Source organism: Kryptolebias marmoratus, linkage group LG8 (assembly GCF_001649575.2).
Source record: "Kryptolebias marmoratus isolate JLee-2015 linkage group LG8, ASM164957v2, whole genome shotgun sequence".
NCBI classification, from domain to species: domain Eukaryota; kingdom Metazoa; phylum Chordata; class Actinopteri; order Cyprinodontiformes; family Rivulidae; genus Kryptolebias; species Kryptolebias marmoratus.
Genome location: NC_051437.1, coordinates 8258326 through 8277657, shown reverse-complemented (window position 1 = coordinate 8277657; position 19332 = coordinate 8258326). Strand labels below are relative to the sequence as shown.

The window sequence follows — 19332 nt, the reverse complement described above, 5'->3', positions numbered from 1 at the left end:
AATCATCAAAATTAAACGAAATAAACATTTGAAATATATGAGTTTGTATGTAATGTATGAATATAATATACAAGTTTCACTTTTTAAATGGAATTACTGAAATCAATCTACTTTTTCATGATATTCTAATTTTATGACCAGCACCTGTATATCACCCTTCTAGCCAACCAGGCCACTCAAAGCCCCTTACAACCCAATCTGTGCCCTCATCTATCCATCCATCTGCTACATCTCTACAAAGCTAATCTGAATAAATCATCTATGGAGTCTAATCAGAGCTTTAGATCACTTTCATACACCCATGGGGCACATCAGAGGCAGTGAGGGGTTCAGTGTATTGCTCAGGGATACTTCCACATGTGTCGTACTGCTGGAATCAAACCTCCAGCTGTCTCAGTGGAGGACGACTCCTCAAACCACTGATCCACAGCCACTTAAGTCAAACGTGGGCGGTATTTTTGTTTCTTATTTCTAAAGTTAAAGTTTGCTGATTCCTAAAACAAAATCAGATCGCCTTAGAGAGCGCCAAGGTTCGTTCGTTCCTCTGACCTGCTAACCCTCACCCACAAAATGCAAAAAAATGTCTGAAAAAAGCATCCCCAAAATGAGTCCGATGCTGCTCTTGAACCACTTGGAGTACATGCAAATGCTTGGTGTCTTTGTAAACCTAACAATTAAAATTTAAACAATAAAGTTGTAAAATAACATTTGTGTATTGACCTAATTGGTCAAAAGAGGTGTCAATCATAAGGGGAGGGTCTAGATGATTATTTTGACGTCCTGGTGTTTAAATGTGTTACCATAGAAACCCTGCAGGACGCTTTAAAAGTGAAACAAAAGTAAATTCGAGAGTCTAAATGTTCTGCAGTGTTGTTCTAAGCATCCTCCTCCAGCTGATTGGTCTCCCTCCTCTCCTGTCTCCAGATGAATGTTGGCGTCGCTCACAGCGAGGTGAACCCCAACACCCGGGTGATGAACAGCAGGGGAATATGGCTCACCTATCTGCTGCTGACCGTCGTGCTGCACATCGTCCTGCTCAGCATTCCTTTTTTCTCTGTGCCGCTCGTCTGGACCCTCACCAACGTCATCCACAACCTGGTTAGTTCAGCTGGCGTCGAAACCCGAACGCTACCGACACAGCGTCAGGAACCTCGGAGGGAATCTCTGCTTTATTGTTTATATTTACAGTTTTTCGACTGGTTTTGGTTCTGCCATGGCCCCCTTCAATTCTTTTAGGTGTTTCCCTCTCGTCACAGATTTATTTTCTGAAAAGTTGCTGTGAGTTGTCGGCAGCTGTGCTAAAACAAATACAATCCAAGTCAGATTAAGGATTAAACGTTTCATCATTTGCACAAAAAACAAAGTGACAGTATTTAACACAAAGATACTTTTATTATTTTACCAGTTTATTAAACTAATAGATGCCATGGGGGTTTGTATTTGTTAGCTTTAGCAAAGAAGTCAAAAAGGCATCTAACATCAACTATATTTATTTTATTTTTGCTGTAAATATCTATTAGTGATGTTATTTTTGAAGATTTGGGCAGCTGGGAGACATTTTCAGTTTGATCTTTACCCTCTTATTAGTTTTACAGATTATGTGTCACAATGGGCACCACGTTGTTACATTTGCAGATGACTCTGTCATGTTTTCCAGTAGGTGTGATTCATCTTTTAAACATCAGCGTGGCAAAAACAAAAGAGTTACGCACAGATTTTACTGTGCTTCCCTCTCTTTTTATAAACAGTCAGGCTGTCGAGAGCGCAGCGGTGTAAATACCTGGTGTGTATTTTCTCTTATCGCACGCTTCAGAGCTTTAATGACCACATGACTTATATGAAACTGTTTCGCTCTTATCGAATTTATTCCTACGGTCACGTTTGTCTGTCGGCATGGGTCACTTTCTGTTAAACACAAAAATCACCTGCAGGGTGTTTTGTAACGACGTGTCCTTCCAGGACGTCAGCGAGTTGTTTAAGGTTAGGTCTCTGAAAAAAAAACAAAAAACAGACCCGTCTTGGCTCGTTCCTCTCCCGTCAGAGCGAGGATACTCTCTTCTTCTGGACCAAACACAGATGGAAGCCCAGTTTAGCATAATCCCCGTTTAGAGTTTGTCAAAATTCGTGGCTTTAGTTGGTCCACCCGCCTCTTGAGGACTGACCACAAGTTTTCAGTGGGATTAAGGTCTGGGATGTTTCCTGGCAACGGACTCAACATTTCAATGTTTTCCCTGCCAGCTGCCATTCCTGCAGCCGAGTCAAATTCTTGGACGCCCTGAACCCTGAACCTCTCTCCTGAAAGTTCTTGATGATCTAAAAATCGGTTGATTTAGGTGAAATCTCACTAACAGCACTTTGTGACAATATTAGTGTCATTCTCCAAACTTTGGGCCAAGGATTTAAAACAAACCTGTTCAAATAGTCTTTTATTCCATCTGCTGTCAGCTTTTTAAATGCAAACATGTACGGTAGTAGTCCCGTTTTAATGAGTGTCGTTTGTTATGTTCTGTGTCAAAGTTGGGGTTGGCACCCCTCTTTGGGTCATGAAGCCTCAAGTGAAGGTCCCCAAAGGCTCTCCAGAAAAGAAAATCAATCTTTTTGTCCTGTCATGCATTCATCCATCTTCTACCACCTATCCGTGGTCGGGTCGCAGAGGAAACAGGTCCAGGAGAGAAACCCAGACCTCCCTCTCTCCAGCTCCTCCTGGGGGATCCCAAGGTGTTCCCAGGCCAGAGAGGATCCATAATCTCTCCAGTGAGTTCTGGGTCTGCCCCGAGGTCTCTTCCCAGTGGGACATGCCTGAAAAACCTCCATAGGGAGGCGTCCTAATCAGATGCCTGAACCACATCAGCTGACTCCTTTTGATGTGTCGGAGCAACGGCTCTACTCTGAGCTCCCCCAGGACGGTGGAGCTCCTCGCCTCATCTCTAAGGCTGAGCCCAGCCGCCCTATGAAGGAAGCTCATTTCAGTCACGGTCCTATCATTATGCTCCTTTTGTAAAGGTTGTTAGCAAAGTTTATATACTTAAACCGTTCATATTTGGGGTCACAAGCCTCTACCGCTGTTACTTTGTAGGTCGGAAGCTAAAAAGTTTGAAAACTACGGTTCAGTGTCTTATATTCAACCAGCAAGGCCACCTGTCCCCTCCCAACCCATTCATCCTCTACATGTTCTTAATCCGTTAAATAAACAACACACAGTAGAGCTACAGCTAACTGGGTCAGGCAGCGATCGAGCTAATTCATTCATTCATTCATAAAACATTTTATAATCTACATTAAAAATATCTGCGACCGGGAGCTGGCCCTGCTTTGTTATCCACGAAGGAATAATCTGAACATTTCCAGCCAATCAGAGCGATTCCTCAGCTTCAGTTCCAGGAAGTTAAACACAGGACTTTCTGTTGCTGCCGGTTTAGGAACTGGATTAATTTAAACCCATTCTGATGATCAGTTTTTTGAGAATAAATTGGTAACCTGTAGACTGATTTTAAAAATTCAAATTGTGTTGGATTTGTCTTTAAAAGATCGATCTAATGGGATCAAAACATGTTGTTTGATGAGGTTATAAACATCAGGTGGCCTTGCTAATTCAACCCTGAACCTAACTGCCTCCTCTGAGATAATCAAGTTACCTTGATATTTTCACTACAACAAAAAATGCTTTGCGTCTTATTAAAATTAAGATAATAAAATTCCCAATTTATTAAAAAGTCTGCCGGTTGAATAAATACTGTCTGTGGTTTTAAATGAGCAGGTTGCAGCAGAACCTGATCTTGTTGGGTTTTTTTTTAGTCCTCCTGAACTTTTCATCGGTGTGAAGCCGATCTGTCTGGCTCTGATGTTTGCTGCGTGTCGTCTCCTCTGCAGGCGATGTACGTGTTTCTCCACACAGTGAAGGGCACTCCCTTCGAAACACCCGACCAAGGCAAAGCTCGCCTGCTCACACACTGGGAACAGATGGACTACGGTGTCCAGTTCACGTCGTCACGCAAATTCCTCACAATATCTCCCATTGTTCTGTGAGTACACGTGCTGCTAACCTTCTCTGTCTCAGACCAAACAAGGTTATTGTTGAAGATGTGAACAGGTTTCCTTTAGGTGGTGTTTTAAAACTAAATTGTCGTCTTTTGAGACCATTTGGGGGCAATTTTAGGGACAATGAATTAGGAAAAACCAGAGCAAAGAGGAAATAAACAATTTAAGGCTGGTGAATTTATCAGGTTTTAGCAACAAACACCTCTACAACCTGAGAGAAACAGGAAAAATATAATGTTCCTGAAATAAAATCTGTTTTTTTAACACTTTCACTTTAACACTTCTCCACAAATTACCTTCAGAAGAATAAATACACAAAAAAATACGACTATGACTAAGACAAACATTTGAATATTACGGTCATATAAGCTGTGGAGCATATCAATTTAACGCACATAAAAGGGAACAAATGAGCGTTTCTTTGTGTCGTTATGCAAAGAAAGACACAAAGGTGCTAACAACTGGGTTTGTGTGTTCACTGCTGGCATTTAAAAGCTTCCCCAAGTAATAAAAAAGTCATCAAAAATTGCACTTTAGAGGATACTCATCCATAAAAAAATCTGGGTTTGATCCATATTACTCTTAGAAAAACCTCTTCTTTTATGGACAATGATTCATTCAGTCCAGTTGAGTTAAACATTTCGTCTAAAATATTATTCTTACAGATTGCTTTTCAATCATTTAAAATAGCATTATGTGTAATCATGTAACACCGCATGTCCCTGATTTTATTTTAAGTGTATTTTAGTGAAACTCTGCTGCTTGTATGAAGTCTTGCGAGTCAGAAAGCCGCCATTTTTAACTCACCACAAACATTTTATTCACACATTATCGATCCCCAAAGCATGACAACTGTTCTTTAATAATTCAAGTCCTTTTTTTTTCTTTTTACAGACGTATTTGAGCTGCAGGCCCTGGACTAACCGAGGGTTTAGCATCACTTTATGTTTGACTGAAGAGTTTTAAATAATCAGATATAAAGATTTGAACGGTGTTTGCGATCTGGTGCATTTAGTAGAACAGATTTAAAACAAACAGGGAGGAAAGAAGCTGAATCATCACTGATGTCAGATCTCAGAAAGCTGTCACTAAAGCTTTTATCATGGCAGCAAAATAACATGGCTTTAGTTTCAAAATGAAAGGCAATCAGAGTTGATGGTCTGTTCTGACGTGCGCTCTCTTCGCAGGTACATTCTCGCCAGTTTCTACACAAAGTACGATCCCACACATTTCTTCATCAACACCTGCTCCCTCCTCACCGTCCTCCTGCCGAAGCTGCCTCAGTTTCACGGAGTTCGGCTATTTGGCATCAACAAATATTGACGTAACTTAAAAAAAAAGAAAAACTGGATAAGAAAACACTGGACTTCTTGTATTTTTGTTGTTGTTGTTCCTGCTGGACTGTTTTCTGGTTTGAAGATGAGAAGAAGGTTTCAGCCTGGAGAAACGAAATGCACTGTTGTTTCATCACAGTAAATCGATCCCCGACATGAAATCAAACCTTTTTTATTTTCGAGCGCAAAGTTTTAATCGCACCGCTTTCAGCTGCGGTGCTCATTCTCCTTTTTTTTAAATTCTGCACTGGCTGCACGTTTGTAAAGATGAGTTTCAAGTTCTTGCCATAATTGTGAATGAATCTTTTCATTAATTGTAGTTTTTTTTATTGTTTTATTTTATTTTTACTTAATGCAGCATGCATTTACACACCTGCAACAAACATTTTTGCCTTGATACACATAATAAAGTCGTGTGCTGTTGGATCGAAAGTTCCTGGATGTTCACTGAGCGGGAGAGAAACCCAGCCGTCACACGTGGGCCCGCTTTCAAGCTGCGGGAAAATCCAGGCACTTTACATGATGGTGTCACAGGGATGGCTGTATGCTCGCATATCCGAGGGATTCCCCCCCCCCATCCCACGCTGGATGGAGCTGCGTTTGCATCAGCGCGAGGTTTCCCTGTTTATAATTCACGTTTCAGGGAAGTGGCTCAAAAGGAAATGCGGCGTCGTGTGAATAAGATTACTCTTGTTTATTATGGTTATGTCATGCGGAGCCTGGATTGGATAAATGAGGGGTTTCTTTCTCAGCTGTGTGATCAAAGATAACATCATCTGATCCGGAGGCGAGTTTTTCCTGGTTTTAGCTTTCACTTCAGATTCATTGTCCTGTGTAGTGTGTGTTTGTGCGCAAGTTATCTTTGACAAATCTGAAGTTTAAAGACAGCCAGGAGGTCCCAAGTAATGCGCAGCATCTATTAACAGATCTGGGTTTCTGTAAATTAAATTAAGGTCATTTTAAGATCCTTTTAAGACCAATAGTATTCAAATTTAAAACCTACATGAATTGCAAAAACACAAATAATGTTATGAGTCATTGTAAATTTTCTTTCCAAGTAACAAACTTAAACGTTCATTCAAATTCAGTTTGAATCATTCAAATAACTGCAACAAGCCAGTTTCAGGAGCAACCGGATTCCTTCAGGAGCACGGCTGAATGTTTGTCAATAAACTCCTTCGGACCGGGCGGCAGCAAATAACATCTGAAATCCTCCGAACTACATCCATCTTCTGCTGTTTATCCGGGGCTCGGGTCGTGGAGGCGACAGGTCCAGGAGGGAAACCCGGACCTCCCTTTCCTCAGTGACTCGCCGCAGCTCCTCCTGGGGAATCCCAAGGTGTTCCCAGGCCAGAGAGGAGGCGTAATCCCTCCAACGAGTTCAGGGTCTGCCCCGAGGTCTCCTCCCACTCAATGAAGCCAACAGCAATTTAAATAAGTCGTTGATGGAAGAAGCAATGAATGAACAAACATACCGGACCCTACAGAAACAAGATGCAGCTGCGCCAAATGCCAGGAAAGCCAAGAAAAATCCCTACAGATACCTTTATTTGCTTCAGCCTGGGATGAACAAATCTGAGAACAAAGAGTTTAAAGCTGTTTGAAACGGATTAAACTGGTTTGACCAAGTTGAGTTTAATTCAGCTCAGGTCTTTGCTGAATCCAAGGTGGAGTTTCCACATTTCTTCTTCCCCCTAGTTTGTAGTAAACCGTAAACACCCGGACTACAAAAAACACGATCAATTAAATGCTTTTGATTCAGGTGTGAAATCAAGAGCTTTTAAGCAATCTGAAAAATGAATGACTTGTGGAACCTCAATATGAGCTTTTCCACTTTTTGGGACATTTCATTTTGTCAAACATGTTTCATGTAAAACAATAAATGTCATCATTAAATCCTAATTTTATTGATACTTGATCTGCAAAGTATAACTTCAGAGGAAGAATATTATTTTAGTAAAAGCTAAAAAAAACAACGAGGGTTTCAAACATTTCTCAGTAATGACACTCGTATTGAAAAATTAAAACACAAATACTTTTTTATTCAAACTTCTTTAGGACCCTTTACATTGACCTGTCCCTTAAAATAATTAACATAAGAGAAAAACAAACTTCACCCAAAGTTTCTTCTTGCAGCAGAAATCAGAAACAGTAAATTAGAAATGCATCAGGCTGCCGTGGATGAATGTTTACAATCAGAGCCAAGAGGCTGTAAACACAATGTTCTGGGAAAACTACAATCTCCTTAGAAAACTCGTTACAATCTAAATGTAAAGTATTCAACAGCTCGTAGTCCTCTGAGCATTCCTGGAGTTTTTCAGTAAAGCCTTTTCCTCCGAAAGAATAGAGTGCATAGTCTTTAAAAAATATGAATTTGCCCTCTTTTATTACTAACAAATCTGCCCAACTCCCCATTTCTCAGGAGATAAAATGGATCAAATTGGCCCGACTTCCAGTCCATAGGCTTCCTTGATCGTGTTTTCACTTTATTCCCAAACTTCAGTGCCGACAGCCGTGGAAAGCGTCTTCCATCACCTTTCTGAAAGGCATTAAGAGTTTCTGTTTGGGCCCCGACTCCCGCTCTGTGTCGTCTCACTCCGGTTTCATCAAAGGCCTAACATCCTCCTCCTCGTCATCAGTGTCGAAAAAATCATCCTCGAACAAAGTTCCTGCAAGGCCGTATTCCTGTGCGTGGACGGACACCTCGTTTGGCATCAGGTGAGGCGATCCTTCGATAAAATCTGCAAACCTGCGGATTACGGTGAGTTTTACCGACGGTAAAATAATCAGGAAAGCAAACAGAAACGTTACGACTGAGGAGAACGTCTGGCCAACATTACGCTGACAGAGATGCTTTTAAAACGTGCACAGCATGGAGCTGTTTTGGACTAATTGATTTTTATATTCTTTAACACAAACTTCAGGGTTCATAGACTTTTCCCAGTGTAAAATTCCAGCACTTTTCAAGCATTTTTAAGGTCAATTTTCAAACTTTGGAGATAAAACAATACGTTTAAACTCAAGAAGACAGCTCACTATCATACAAAATTATTCTTTTCAGTCATTTATAATGTCTTGTGACAGTGTTCTACATAGCAGGCACAAAGTAAACTAAAATATGACAGAATTTTATGTTTTGAAATGTCTCTCATAAACACCATCTACACCTGGCTGCTCGGAGAACAAACTTTCTGTGCCTTTAACGTAAAAAATATAAAATTAAGATTTTAAATTGAACTTTTAGAGTGCTCTTTATTACAAAACTGCTTAAAAAATATCAAGCACTTTTAATAGCTATATGCCGAAATCAAGCACTTTTCAAACCTTGAAAACAACCCAGTTAAAATTCAAGCATTTTCAAGGATTTCAAGCACCTGTACGAACCCTGAAATCATAAAAATATTTCAGATTCCACCTGCTTGATCTTCATCTACGTTCTGGGTATTAAAACAGATGAGTTCATGGCACTGACTCATTTTATCTTGTTTTATTTCTGAACTGCAGGACAGTAAATGTTTGTAGAATTTTGTAATTTGACATTTTTAGATTTTAACCACCGATAAAAAGGAATCTAAACTAAATAAAGATGTGACTCAGTCTAAACTGTAGTTTGATGAGGTAAGAAAAGCTCATTTGTGTTTAATCAGAGGACTGTACTGGACCGTCTGGGTGTTCGACGGCTCTGATCTCATCTTCATCTCCTAACTGATGTTGTGACATGCATCTGTTAAACCTACACTGAGTTTAACACATTGTGTTAAACTTACAATAGGTTGTAAAGACAAAAGCACAAAGTTCACAGCAGCTACCTTTTTGGGGACTGGAGCCGGGACACTGCCCTCCAGGGGCTGAACTCCGGACTGTTGCAGTATTTCCTCAGCTCCTCCAGAGCCTGGAGGGTTTCTTCCTCTCCCTCCTTCTGATACTCCTCCTCAGTCAGCAGGCGACGTGGTAATGGCTTCCAGTAAACGTACCGCATCACTTTCCTGCAGAAGTCAAGGTATATGAATTAGAAAAAAAAAAAAAAATCGACATCACACAAACTTATTATGAGAAACGAGCCTCATGAGAGAGTTCACAGGTTCTACTCTGGCTGTCCTCTTACGCCACCTGCTGTTAACATTTCAGCAGCACATACCTCCACGCTCCGGCCGCCAGAGAGACCGGGTACTCCAGGTTTTTGGAGAACAAAGCTGCCACAATGACAGCAAAGGCGACTTGCTGAATCTGCATTCCCAAGTAAATCAGAAGAAGTCCAAACAGCTGCAGCGTCCACGACAGGATGTTGATGCTCTTCTCGTTCACCAGAGGGCCGTAACGATAACAGACGGCGAAACTGATGAACCCCACCACAGTTACATAACCTGACGCAGACAGAAACAGGGATTCAAACAGTGATAAATAAGCCAACCCAATTTGTGCTTTCTCTAAGCTGATGAGGGCACGTTTTACACTCGTTTTCAGGATATTATGCAACTTACAGTCAGGAGAAGGAGAAAGTTTACCCTCTTTCAGTTTTATTTATCGGGACATAAAAGTTGGGAATACTTAATAAGGTGCAAGAATGTTGGACAGATTTATAGAGTTCTTCGTAGTTTGGCTCCTTCTCGTCTGGCTGATTTTATTATCTGTTAAATCAGTGGCAAATAAGACGAGAGGAGCTGCTCAAGGAGACCGAACGATCCCAGTTAGAAGGACGTTTGGTCAGTTTTCTCTTTCAGAGCATCACTTCAGTGTAATTTATCCACCTTAATGAGTCAGACTGTCCTCAAACTATTACTCCTTCAAAGGCAGGGTGGGAAAATGGCTGTTGGATGAACAACATTATCAACATTAAGCAGTTTCTCATGTTATGGTTTTATGTTTGGAGATGTTTCTAGCAACTATTTATATTCTAATATTTTAATCTATTATGATTACTGTCGTTTAAGGTGATATATTTACAGTCTGGATGCCTCCTTTTACCACTACAGATAAAAAGTAGTTTTTGGCTATCTTTTAACTTGTTTAATATTCATTAATGTACACTACCTTCTGTAAATAAATAATGTTATTTTTAAATTTTAATCCTCTTGTCTTTATTAGTTTCTAAAGTTTTTCAGATCTAACCTCAAGTGAACAAAAACATCAGATTCTACCATTTCATTATTTTATTATTAACGGGGGGGAAGCTGTGTGTGAAAAACAACAGCTTGTAGAACAGCCTTTACCAGCATAACTTAAAACGCATTTTCTGTATCAGTTTCTTACATCTCTGTGGATGAATTTTGGCCCACTCTTCATTACGAAGTTGCTTCATTTGTTTTTGCACAGCTCTTTTAAGGTCCCATCACAGCAATTTAATCAGTTTGGACTTTGATTGGATCACCGCAGCGCAGCGCCTTCATTCTGTTACTTTTCAGCTGTTCTGGTGTAGATCAGCTGCTGTGTTTGGGATTATTGTTCTGTTGCATCACGACCCAGTTTGGTCCAAGCTTCAGACAGACGGCCTCACATTTGACTCCAGAAACCTCTGGTCTACAGAGGAGTTCAAGGTCGACTGAAGGACTGCGAGGTGCCCAGACCCTGCCCACACCACCAGCCTTCCACCACCATGCTTCTGATTGTGACGTTATGCTGTGTTTGGCTTTCTCCAAACATGGCGCTGTGAATTATGGGTAAACAACTTTACTTTGGTCTCATCTGTCCAAAGGATATTGTTCCGGACATCTTGTGGTTAATTCAGAGGCAACTTTTCAAACTCAAGTCATCACCGCCCCACCTTTAATGGGCCAACTGAGGCCTGTAGGGTCTGAGGTGGAGCTCTTGGGCTTTTTGTCATTTCTGATCATTACAGAGTCTGACCTCGGGGTGAATTTTGCTGATACAGCCACTCCTGGGAAGATTGAAGACATTTAGGACAGCTGACAACTTGATTAGAAATGACCTTTAACCGTTATCAGACTGATGGGCAGCAACAGCTGCTTCTCTATGATCATTGCTGATGTCTTTCCACCTTGGCATTGTGTTAACACACACCTGTATGCAGAGCAGCAAACTGACAAACCCCTGCTTCTACAGAGGCGCTCACACTGATGATGATCAGGTAATCAATACATCTGATCAGCAGCACCTGGCTGACACTGAACCTCTTAAATCCTATACAAGCAGGAAGGGTGGACTTCATTTTTCAGGCACAGATTTTTAACTTTGGTTTTGCTTTTTGTTTTGTTTTTTAATAAATAATGACATACAGAAATCTGCTGTGTTTTCGTACGCTTGAGGTTAAATTTAAATCATTTTAGAACCTGGTTACGACCAGATTTCTAGGACATCACTGGTAGTGTTCATGTATTTAGTTTTCAATTTTATAAGGTTAGCGTCTACATAAAGTCTGTACCTAATGCCATGTGCCAGTGATCTTGCAGAATTACTTTAAGGTTCCTGAAGACGAGCTGGATGGTGTACAGACAGAATGACCAACCGCCAACTATAACCATATAAAAGGAGCTTTTCTGTGAAAAAAAACACACAAAAGGTCCAAAAATCAAGCAATGAAGTCAATGTGATTTTACTTACAGTGTGATGGAAATTGCAGAGTAATTAAATAACTTACCTTTGGTAAAAAGCGTGCCAGAATGAAGACGAGAATGATGAGAGAGGCGATCATGCCTGTACTCATACCAGCAGAGTAGAAGAAAGCTTGACTCCTGCATAGGAGGTGACAACATAAAGAGATATACGATTACTAACTATTATTATCCACCTAAATCTGAAGATGAAACACCGGTTTATGAAACACAAATACCTGCTAAGAGAGTCTGCAAAGATGAACAACAGTGCCCCAGAGAGGAACACCAGAAACAGGTAGATATCAAACTCTACGAGAAGAAGAAGAAAACAAAAACTGGTGGTTTATTATCTTTCATTAATCAAACATATGTTGTTGGTTTGTTTTTCCACTTACTGCGAGTTGATTTGACGGTGTACTGCGTGTTTCCAGTGGGATCGATCTTGAAGCAGATCTTTTTGCTGAACAGGTTGATGTTAATGGTCGTTTCATTGTGTCGTTCGCGTAATAAACTCTGAAACCAGTTCCAGAAAGTGAAGCGCTCCAGCTCCTGCAGCTCCTCCTCACCTTCTACAGTTTCTACCTTAAATACTTTTGAACTCCACACTTTCACCTGTCAGAAATTGTGAGAATTAAATGAAGCTTATACGTACACAAGTTCAACAAGATATTCATATTTTGACTTTATGACTTTGGTGAAAATTGGCTGTTTACGTTTCCACACTGACAAAATAATGTCATTCTTATTTTTCATGCTACTAAACCAACCTTCAGAGAAGATGTCCTTTAAATAGTTTTTTTACTCTGCCTTTCAAAATCCCTTCTTCACAACATGATTCCATTCAAACAAGGTTCTCCAGAATGTTTCATCTGTTTCCTCTGCTCTGCCAAAAGCAGTATTTAGACTCCAGGTTTGCTTGTCCGTATTTTTAACCTTTAACTAAGATTGTTGCATCTCATCAGAGTCTAAAAGTAAAAATAATTTCACTTACAAGCCTGTGTTTTATTGTAGTGTCACACAACGTAAAGAATAGCTGTAAAATAAAACAGAAGAGAGGGCCAGATCTGCTTTGGGTTTGGGCCCACCACTTAGACAATTTTGGCATTAGTTTCTGTATTATCAAGCTGCAGCGCCTTATTTGTGCCTGAAAGTTCCAGCCCTGTTTCATGAGTATTTCTCTTCAGAGCACAAAAGAGAACTTCGATGAACCACACAGTCATTTTAAGCTCTGCGCTATGCAAGTCACTGCCAATTTTGTCAAAAATTACCACTGTAAAAAAGCATGACCTAACTTTTTAAAACAACTGAAAGCAGTACAAGTTGCTCTGCAACACCAGCAAAAGGAGAGAGATTTGGGACTTGTGTAAATTTATTTGGAATACCAGTATAAGTTGCAAAACTAAACTATTCCTAATTAACTGGATGAAATCCAAGATGTCCTGAAATCTCTCTAGAAAGATTATGTTACAGTATTGCATTAAAACATTTGCACCTTTGCCTTTGTTTTTATACGTGTGCAGTTTTTGTTTTGACTGAATCAACACACACCATAATCGTTTTGATGTTATTTTCTACTTTTTCCCTGTTGCCTCCCAGTCCTGAGAATAGTATGATCAAAAAATCGTGAGAATGACGGTCCAATATTTACATCTGGGAAAAAAAAAAACTGAGAAATATCCAGAGGTGGAGAGTACACTGCAATAAGTGCTGTCTGTTAAGTCAAAACTATTGTTCAAATCAACATTTTGGCTACACACATGGTTTTACTGACTTTTTTCAATCATGTGTGCTGTCTGATTCTGAACCGTAAAAAAAACACATGTGAATGTTACCAAGTTAAACTGAAGAGTAACATCCTACAATTTCTTTCCAACAGGCTCCTGATTATAAATGGGTCTGCTTGTTTGCAACTCTGCTATTTTGTGCTGCTCCTTTTAAAGCACTTTAGTCTTTTGAGCTTGTGTTTTTCGGGCCACCACAGTTTAAATTTTACAGACAGAAACAGAAACTGAACTTCACATCTGTGAAAATCTGGCCCTAAATAATCCAGACTGAGAAGAAATCATGTTTTCCCTAGCTCATGGTGGCTGGGAGATATTAAAGAAATTCACCTGAATTCTTGTCCAGGTTTGCCTCCAGGTTGGCACTACTGAATTCTTGTAGCAGAACCGGTTAGATCCTGACATGATGTACTCCTTTCCATCCTCCAGATCAGTTATTGGGGGGGTGTTACCTGGATTAGACAAGCAAAGACATGTGTAACTCTAAAACACAGTATCGCTAAATTTTACTTCCTAGGCAGGAAGGTTGACTATAAAGTAATCCCATCAGATATTTACTTATTACCCATTGGCTGACAGACATCAGTCTTATCTTCAGGATAACAACTGCACTGCTTATAATTTCATTACTGACTGGATCCAATAAAAAGACAAACAAAAGCACTGTTCTACATTTACAAGAAGAGGAACATGTTTGTGTAAATCACAATGCCCACAAAACTCTAATCAACAACAACTTTAATGGCCCTCCTTGTGCCATTGAAACAGCTCTGATCTGACAGGACGTGGACAAACAACAAGACCAGGACATGTCCAGGAGTGTCCAAGTCCATGTAAACGTCAGTGGGCAGATCTATCTGCAGAACACGGCTTTGTAACAACATGAGCAGAATTAATTTGCATGTCAGGGATTATAATAAACAATATGGCTGACTGGTGTTTTAGTCAGACCCAGGCTGACATAATACGTGTGGGCATTTTAAATTACTAAAAAAGCGTTTTTGTCTTGAGAGATGTCGCAATTTTTAAACGAACAAAAACAGATAAAAAAATATTCAATACATTTATTAGCTAAAAATTAGCTGCAAATACGGGATTCTCCTGACTGGGTAAACACATACAAATTCTGCTGTTTACCCTTTTTTTTACTTGAGTCTTATCATTAAACGAGCTTTAGTAAATCATTCAATGTATACAGAACAGTTTAAGGACATTAAACACAATTATGGCTGCTAAATAAATCTACCAAAACAAAGCAAATGTTCAAATCGGATGTCTACAATATGCAAATAAAGCGCCACAAACATTCAATTCAAACCGGGCACAGTTTTGTTTTGCCTCACAGCCATAAGCTAACATTGATTAGCTTGAGCTTGTTTAAAAGTACGAATTATAAAACTGAACGTGTCGTTTGCTGTTTTGTATCGCAGTTTCTTACCAATACTCTGGTGTGAGGACTGAGGCAAACACACAAGAAACGCCGTGAAAAGTAATAATTTAGTTACTGCCGACAAGCAACCGTTTAACATTTTCATGCATCCCGCCATGATGATTCCGCTTCTGCCCTTCTTCTCGTCCCACCCCTTCCGCTCCTGACGGCTCGATGAGTGGCAGGCTGATCAGCCAATCACAATGCCAGACTGAGTTATCAGTGGCGCAAAATGGCGTCATCATTACGTTGTACGTCGCGTACTTTTGAGTCATAAACATGAACGTGGAAGTAGTTCTGTCTGCATTCAACCCTGACTCATTGTGGAACTTTATCCCTAATTATATTTTCTCTAGACTTGATGGCCCTTCATTTTTACTTAAGTTCAATATAGAATAACTGCCCCTAAAACTAGCCAAGTATCACAAACAGAGGCTCCTAGCTTGGTCTCTAATTTATTTCTCCCCTCACATTTCTCATGTGGAATAACTGTAATATTCTTTACAAAAATCAATCCCTGTTTTTCCCTAACTGGTTCATGAATAATATTATTTTTGTTAAACAATTGCTTAACTTTGATGGGTACCTAATGTCATATTCTGAATTTCTATCCACCTAATGTATTCCAGTTACCCCTAGGGAATTTGTTATTGTTATGGACGCTTCTCCTAAAGAAGTTCTCATGCTGTTTAAGGGCTATTCTCTTTCTGTGGAGGACAGAGCGGTAGATACCCATTGTTCTGTTCTTGAATCTGTTGTGGCCCCTCTACAAGAAGCAGGAATATAAGATCTCTATTTCAGAAGGACATAGCTACCACTCCTTATGTAACACACTACTGGAGACAGTTTGCTCCTGATATCAAATGGACAGCGGTAGGGAGTTTATCTTCTAAATGCATCATTACCAACAAACGTTGTGATGTGTGCTTCAAACCTCTCCATCGGTGTTATCCTGCCAAACACAGCCTGCACCGACTGTAGCTGCTCTTTATGTAATTTGGACAATGAGAACACAGTCCACTTATTCTGGAGGTGTCCTTTCACAGTGTCTTTCTGGAAAAGCTTTGTTTGTTATATTCAGTCTCATATCCTCAGTAGTTTTTCCCTTTTGTACACAGATGCGCTTTTTGGTTTCTACAATGTTTGCTTCTCTTAAAAGAATCACTTTCATATAATTAATCCGTTATTAATTCTAGCTAGATTTCATATTCATAAATGTAAATTTTCTGCCAAGAAGCCACTATTTAATCTATTTGTATCTGAATTACTACATTATCTAGAAGCCGTACGTTCCTCACCCAACCCCAAAGCTGTAAAAACTCTTGAAACTTTAAAATTTTTTAACTGCATTCCCTGAACTATTGCCTTCTTGTTTTTGTGCACTTCTCTGTTTTCATTTTTATCTTGTGACCCTCTGGCATTATTTTATTCATTTCCCACTGTTCTGTACATTGCACTGATATTTTGATGCAATAAAAAAATAATAAATACGTCTGCATTAAAAATCAGTGTGGAGACAGCAAATCATTTCCTAAGTTTTGTTATGAGCTCAATGTGTCAAAAGCAGAAATATTGCAGTCTTAAAATCTTATCAAGAGATACTAGAGTATACTTTAATAATAATAATAATTTGAACCTTTACCTCTTATAGTGCACAAAGGTGTTAAGGTATTATCCGATTTGTTCGTTTGTTCATTTTACTTTTTTTTTTTTTTTTGCTTTTCACTAAGCCTATAAAGTCACACACAATACACATATTTTAATACAATTATTTTAGCCAGTTTTTCTCTTATTTGTACTTCTAAAAAACAATACAAATACTGAAATAAGAGGTATAAACCTTATACCACAGGCCTGCCCTTGTATTGAGAGAAAAAGACCAGGAACAGCAAACTGAGCCTCCCGTCAGGAACAGTTGAGGATCTATCACACAGAAAAAACACAGCAAAGGTTTCCTCAGGCCTCCCAATCCAGGGCAGGTCAGAGAGAGAATGCTTAGTGATATGTTGACTTTTTAGGCAACTAACTGCACTTTATGTTTATTTTTTTTATCTAAACAGCTGTTGTTCCAACGAAAATCTAATATGTTTGGACAGAATTTAAAAAAAAAAACTGAAGAGACAAAATAATCCTACCTTACTCTGACCGGTCCACTGTGGACCAAGCTTCTTGCCCTTTGACAAGTGCGACAGGCTCTGGCCCCATGTGGCTCTAAGCGGGCACTCATTCTTCTGCTGAAGAGCATGCTCTTCTCACAAACTGAGCTTTTTATCTGTGCATTTTCCCAGTGAAAACAGTGTGACTGTGTGCACTGGTTGAGCGATGCTTTTGCATCTTCGTTACTCCAACATGTCAACCACTTGGCACCCTCCTGTGGGCGGAGGAGGAAACAAAAACGGCAGATATTTACACGAGGGCACAATGCTTGTTGAGAAAAACCAAGGGTTTTCTCGCTGCACATTGCTGCACATCACAATTTTTTCCTATTAGATAAGTAGTGCTTTTGACTGGATTAGGCTATTATTGGTTTTATGTATTTTCTGCTTTAAGTAGTTCAAATCGCTGCAAAAAAAGGTCAGAGCTAAACCCCAAAACCACTTTTGAGCTTTCATGCAGGGAATGACTGATTACCTGCAGATAGGTTGCCAAACTTGCTGCGTCACTGACTGCTGCGTACCCAAAGGGTAGGAAGAGGAAACTGTTGCTCATCTGGTAAAATAACATAATCGTCTATAATATTTGTCTTTATTTCAGCCAGCAGCAGTTTTTGCTTTAGTTGAGTCATATTTTATACTCACAGTGTCTATGTATGGCTTCTTAATCAGCTCTTGTTGTGAATTCGGTCCTTTTTAGGTGTTTCTATTTAAAGATGCCATGACAGAAGGATGTTAACATATCACTTCTGAGCATTTAGGTCAAAGGTAGAGGCTGAACAACGTGAACAACATGTCGTTGCACTTTACTAACACATTTCTTGAGATCTCACAACATCACATGAGATGCGCAAAAATGTCATTTACAAGGTTTGACCAAATCAGCTACAACTCCATCCCTTCTTATCATAAGATGATCTTAGTTAGTTCCCATGAGATTGTTACGAGGCTGAGTGATCACAGCGTCATTGGATTTCTACAAAAATATTGCACAAGGAGTTGGTGATTCAGCTGCCTGAGATGGGAGTTACAGAGCGTGAAAGAGGAAGCAATTGAGTAACTTGCATGACACAAAAAGTTCCTATTTGTGGTCAGTTTTTAAGAGATGATACAATTTATATTATATATATGTATTACTCTTAGGATATGGTAAGCAATTATGTATGTCAGATTCATGCCAAACATAAAAAACAACAACTTTGATGTAGGACAGTAACTGGTGTAACAAACTGGGTTAATTTAGGTTAACACAACTTAAACCAAACTAATTAAAATCTTAAACTGCATTTAGAATTTATTTGAGATTATATAAATAACAAAAGCAACTTTATTGTACATTATGATTTAATAAATATAAACTAACAGTTTAAAAGATGTCATTATTTTTAAACTGCTGTTATAAAAACAATAAATAAATTATAAACATAATTCTAACTACAGTACTTTGTCAAAAACATAAACCTATTAACATTTATCCTGCAGTCCAGTTAATGTTCTTTTGATTCCAAAACCTTGTATGCATCATTACAAATTTAGAAACAGAATAGGCAATGCTAATTATATTATTTGTGCTTATATAGATCATTTAGTAGCTATGATAACGCATCATTACCTGAGACAGATGGGTGTCCAAACAACATACAGTTGTGACAAATAAGATCTTAATTGGATCTATTTTCATGTCTCTTTAAAGCTATTAATTTCAAAATATGAAATCAAACATAACAGGAGTAAACAAGTGTTTACTCCTGTAGTTTTACTGATATTAAATTGATATGACATTCTGAAATGTGGGTAGGCACTCAATGTAAACAAAACATTTTTAGCTGCATACTTTACTTAACAAAAATCTGAGTGTAAATATGTACCAACACATCAAAATTGTTGGACTTCTCGATCCCAAATGGCTCCTTCGTGGATGTTGCTGTAGTTGACCTTTTTTCAGGCACTTCCGCTGTTTCCATAGGTAAACAGTCGCATGCAATATTGGCAGAAGTTAGCAAATTTTGCTTGCAAATTTTTTTAACTTGAAGGACACATAAACCG

At 39.2% G+C, this 19332-nt stretch overlaps 2 protein-coding genes across 2 annotated transcripts in view; one reads left to right on the top strand and one right to left on the bottom strand.

Moving 5' to 3' along the window:
- ormdl2 (ORMDL sphingolipid biosynthesis regulator 2) overlaps positions 1-5804 on the top strand; it is an 8708-nt gene extending 2904 nt beyond the window's left edge. The window contains exons 2-4 of the mRNA XM_017419128.3: positions 925-1098; positions 3871-4022; positions 5226-5804. Of these exons, the coding sequence (XP_017274617.2) occupies positions 925-1098; positions 3871-4022; positions 5226-5361 (462 nt within the window). The 3' untranslated portion in view covers positions 5362-5804. The remainder of the gene's footprint in view (positions 1-924; positions 1099-3870; positions 4023-5225) is intronic.
- A 1589-nt stretch (positions 5805-7393) lies between these two features.
- Positions 7394-15309, bottom strand: nemp1 (nuclear envelope integral membrane protein 1). Its single transcript, XM_017419154.3, has 9 exons — positions 15143-15309; positions 14035-14156; positions 12319-12535; positions 12160-12232; positions 11968-12061; positions 11752-11866; positions 9511-9736; positions 9182-9358; positions 7394-8121 (listed from the first exon to the last, which is right to left on the bottom strand). Exons 1-9 carry the CDS (start codon positions 15249-15251, stop codon positions 7965-7967), a joined length of 1290 nt encoding a protein of 429 aa, XP_017274643.1. The 5' UTR covers positions 15252-15309; the 3' UTR covers positions 7394-7964.
- Positions 15310-19332: the final 4023 nt, after the last annotated feature.